Consider the following 2,365-nt stretch of genomic DNA (forward strand, 5'->3'; position numbering starts at 1 on the left):
CCTACCTGCCCCGCCCACAACCCCGCCTCCCTCCCTCCAATCCCCTCCACCCGCCCCACCTCATCAGGCTCCAACTCCAAAGGCTCCTGGAGGTGGGCAAGGCACCCCAGCCTGAGCACACCTGCCCGCTGACTCCGCGTTGGCGCTCCCCTCCCGGCTCGCCCGGGATTCAGTTCATTCTTCTAGTTACCAAACACCTAAGGATTACCTCCTACGCATGCAGTAAGGCCGCAGCCTGCGCAGCCCACGTCCTGCTCTTAAGGGTGTTTAATTCTTGGTCTTGGATGCTTGATTAACTGTAAAATTCCCTCTGCTGAGTCTCTAGCCCCATCTCTGGGGTGGGGGTTGGGGCGGTCGTGGAGACCAGCTGTGTTGTGTCCTCAGGTCACGTCCATTGGGAGGCAGGGCCTCCTCTACCTCATGAGCACCGGTCTGGCCCATTTCACCTACACCAATTTCTGCCTTCCGGACAGCCTGCGGGCCCGCGGTGTCCTGGATATCCCCAACTACCATTACCGAGATGACGGCTTGAAGATCTGGGCGGCCATTGAGAGGTGTGGGCCTGGGGCCTGTGGCCAATCTGGTCCCACCAGGGCCTCCTGGCCAAGGGAACAATATGGATCCGTGTGCTCATGTAGGATGGGGCCCTTGGTGCTCGGGGGTTTCAGGTGTTTAGAGCGCAGTATGGGGCAGCGCAAGGGTGAGAATTGGGGGTTGGACTTCCTCATGAAATGGCAGGTAGCTGTGGGCTGGGGAGGGCCTGGGCTGTGTGTGAATGTGGCAGAGGACGGGAAGGACACGGAGTCCTGAGAGGTCAGGGCAGGGGCAACAGCTTGACGTGGGCGGGGCCTCCAGGTGGACTGGTCTTCCTTTCTCCCAGGTGGGGAGGGGAGGCCTCATGTCAGCCTCTCCTCAGCACCCATGACTCTGGAGTGGTGGTGAGAATTGAGGGAAGCCTGGGCACTGTGGCTCCAACTCAATATGGGGGTCCCCACTGAACCTCCATGGACTCGAAGTGGACTCTGGGCAGCTAACTCGCACTAGCCTGAGCAGCCTTGGGCCTTGATTTTGGGGCCGGTCTGAACGCAGGGTCACTGCTGGAGCAGGGACATCTTTTTCCTGCAGCTTCGTCTCAGAAATCGTGGGCTACTATTATACCAGTGATGCATCTGTGCAGCAGGATTCAGAGCTACAGGCCTGGGTCGGAGAGATTTTTGCTCAGGCATTTCTGGGCCGGGAAAGCTCAGGTATCCCCTCCCCGTCCCCCCAGCTACAGACCCAATGACCCGCTGTCCCCCTTGGCCCTACCAGGCCCCCAGTTCTTATTCACTGAGCAGCCTTTAAAGCACATGCCATCATTAGCCCCACTGGATAGATAAGGGAAGGCGTAGAGAAGGCCGCACTGGCAGTAAGTGGCAGAGGCAGGGCCCAGAGCCAGCTCCCAGCATCTCTGGCACCCTTGCTTTCAGCCACTACATGGTCCCTGCTCGACCTTTGCCACCCATTCACCTTCACTTGCTGAGATCTGGGGATGTGTTGCTTTATGGTAGAAGCCATCTCCAGCCTCCAGCACTAAGGACTCTGGAACTCTCTCTCATACCCTCTTATGCCTATCCTGCCAGGTGGCCCCTCCAGCCACCAACCTCTCTCACTTGTGGCTTCATGGAGTAGCTTGGTGCTGCTGCTGCCTGATTCCTCCTTACTGACATGTGTCACCTGTCCCTGGCTCTCCCCTCTCTTTTGACACTGCCTGAGAGGCCTTTGAGACCCAACTGACCAGTCCTCTTAGGCCTCCTTTGCTTAACCTAAGTGCAAGCAGATGCCCCTGACTGCCCTCCCCTCCTTAAAGTCTTCCCTTTGCTCCAGGAAGGGTGTGTCTTTCTGACCTCCCCTTTCTTTCAGGGCTTCTGCTGCCTCCTGATCCTGACTCCAGCTCTGGTTTGTCCTGGATCTCTGTCTCCTCTCGCTCTACCCTTCCCTAACAGAACGATCCTTTCTCCTGTTTCTCCTCTATGGCTGATTCCAGACTTGGAAATCCCCCCTTCCCCATTCCCTGAGGAAACTTTCCTTGTTGGCTGTCTCACTGTCACTCTTGAGACCAGCACATGAAAACTACAAGTCGTCCTCTGTAGAAGGACTTCTGGCCTTGCGTGGGTTACACATGGCATTGCTACTCTCCACAGCCTACGTCCCAGGTGCCAGTGTGTGACGGTCTGTATTTCAGGCACTGGAAAGTGCAGACAAGGCATCTCTATCTGGGTGAGTGGAAGAAAATGAAAGGCTCAAAGTGGCACAAATGTCCACCCTCTAGTTCCCCCAGCCGGAGGGAGGGAGACTCTCACTGCCTGGGATGTCTTCTCTTAGC

At 57.2% G+C, this 2,365-nt stretch overlaps 1 protein-coding gene across 1 annotated transcript in view; it reads left to right on the forward strand.

Moving 5' to 3' along the window:
- Positions 1-2,365, forward strand: part of ALOXE3 (arachidonate lipoxygenase 3) — a 19,931-nt gene that overhangs the window by 8,047 nt on the left and 9,519 nt on the right. Inside the window, exons 11-12 of the mRNA XM_010843055.1 lie at positions 385-554; positions 1,126-1,247. Coding sequence (XP_010841357.1) covers positions 385-554; positions 1,126-1,247 — 292 coding nt within the window. The remainder of the gene's footprint in view (positions 1-384; positions 555-1,125; positions 1,248-2,365) is intronic.

The sequence above is a fragment of the Bison bison genome, unplaced genomic scaffold (assembly GCF_000754665.1).
Source record: "Bison bison bison isolate TAMUID 2011002044 unplaced genomic scaffold, Bison_UMD1.0 scf7180017864180, whole genome shotgun sequence".
Lineage (NCBI taxonomy): Eukaryota > Metazoa > Chordata > Mammalia > Artiodactyla > Bovidae > Bison > Bison bison.